We start from the raw sequence: 1,896 nt of genomic DNA on the forward strand, positions 1-1,896 counted from the left end.
CCCCCTTATTTTTTTTTTATAAGTAACGACATGGGAATACCCATAATATGGAACTCTCATTTGGCAATGACTCAAATGTGAACATTCAACTGATTGGTCTTACCTTTCCATCGTATGTGCTCCAGTTCCAGGAAAACCCCGGCTTGTGATTAACCACACTCAGATGAATACTGCTCTCATTCAGTGGCACCCCCCTGTGGACACATTTGGACCCCTTCAGGGCTACCGTCTAAAATTTGGCCGCAAGGATATGGAGCCACTCACTACTCTTGAGTTCTCTGAAAAAGAAGATCACTTTACAGCTACGGACATCCACAAAGGAGCATCGTATGTCTTCAGGCTCTCAGCCAGAAACAAAGTGGGCTTCGGGGAGGAGATGGTGAAGGAGATTTCTGTTCCAGAAGAAGTACCAACTGGATTTCCTCAAAACCTTCACTCAGAAGGCACCACTTCAACCTCCGTCCAGTTATCTTGGCAGCCACCTGTCCTGGCAGAGAGAAATGGCATTATCACCAAGTACACCCTTCTGTATAGGGATATCAACATCCCCCTTCTTCCAATGGAGCAGCTTATTGTTCCAGCTGACACCACTATGACACTCACTGGCTTAAAACCAGATACCACATACGATGTAAAAGTACGTGCTCACACGAGCAAAGGGCCCGGGCCATATAGTCCCAGTGTCCAGTTCAGGACACTGCCTGTGGATCAAGGTAGGATTTGTCTGCTTATGGCCTTCCTCCTTTAGAAGGAATGTCAGTCTTTGGAAATCAGTATTTTGAAGCTATAAATAACTGATCGGCCCATTCATATTAATATGTTCAGCAAAAACAAAAAGGTAAAGTATGTAAAACTTAATACGTTTCGGATGCCTTAGATTTCAGTTATAGAATGTCAAGCAAGTCTGGCTGACAGCACTGCAATGTCCTCAGGTAAGGAAAACACAATCTAGTTGGCTGAATTGGAGAGAAAGGAGAGATCTTTATGAGAATGGGGTGTTAAAATGAATGCTCTAAACAGGTAGGCAAATCATTCTTCTCTCTCTGATCGAAGAAGACAGCATCTAAGCATAAGCTCTGTGGTCCATGGTGAAAAAGGACAGGTCGTAAGTTTTTAGGAATAGTTTAAATACACTGTTTTTCCTTTTCCAGCAGTGTTTGCAAAAAATTTTCATGTCAAAGCAGTAATGAAGACTTCAGTGTTGCTGTCTTGGGAGATTCCAGAGAATTATAATTCTGCCATGCCTTTCAAAGTAAGTCGTTTTCTAATTTGTAAAAAATCACAGGTAAAAGTGGAGGGGACAGTTTATCTGGGTAAGTCATTTTCAAAGCACATAGACCGCATGTGCTCACTATTCTCATTTGTGACTTTCGCGTAGGAGACTGAGTTGCTTTGGCAGCCTGACCTTTCTTCTCTAAAGAGGGACAGGAGCTCAGACCCAGAGATGACATTAGTTGTAGGTTACTTACTTCTTTGAACTTGAACTTTTTACATCTAAGCTAGTGGTTTTGTTTTTTTGCAAGAGAATGAAATTTACATAGTTTCTACCTATTTATGATGCAATATGCTGGCAGTTTTTGAATTTCATTGGTCTGAATTCTTTTAAACTGAATTCTTTCAAACATTGGTCTGAATTCACATTTTAAACTCTGGCTTGCCATTGTGACATATTTAGAGATGTTAGCAAGAAGTACAGGTTAGTTTATGAAATAAGGAGTAGAGAAACATTTTTGAAAGTAAAAATGTATCTAGGAATAGAAATTGAAACATTTAAAAAAAAGGTGATATGGATAATACATTGAAAACCTAAAACATTTCTATACACTTATTAAAATCTCATATAGCTGACAAGCAAAATATTTAAAAGTTATTATATGTATCTTTGCTGTATATTTT

The 1,896-nt window shown here is 39.2% G+C and overlaps 1 protein-coding gene across 1 annotated transcript in view; it reads left to right on the plus strand.

The window, feature by feature from the left end:
• The window catches only part of PTPRD (protein tyrosine phosphatase, receptor type, D), a 439,560-nt gene that overhangs the window by 264,293 nt on the left and 173,371 nt on the right, over positions 1–1,896 (plus strand). Inside the window, exons 17-18 of the mRNA XM_012647380.1 lie at positions 126–713; positions 1,155–1,252. Coding sequence (XP_012502834.1) covers positions 126–713; positions 1,155–1,252 — 686 coding nt within the window. The remainder of the gene's footprint in view (positions 1–125; positions 714–1,154; positions 1,253–1,896) is intronic.

This window comes from Propithecus coquereli, unplaced genomic scaffold (genome assembly GCF_000956105.1).
Source record: "Propithecus coquereli isolate 6110/MARCELLA unplaced genomic scaffold, Pcoq_1.0 Scaffold267, whole genome shotgun sequence".
Lineage (NCBI taxonomy): Eukaryota > Metazoa > Chordata > Mammalia > Primates > Indriidae > Propithecus > Propithecus coquereli.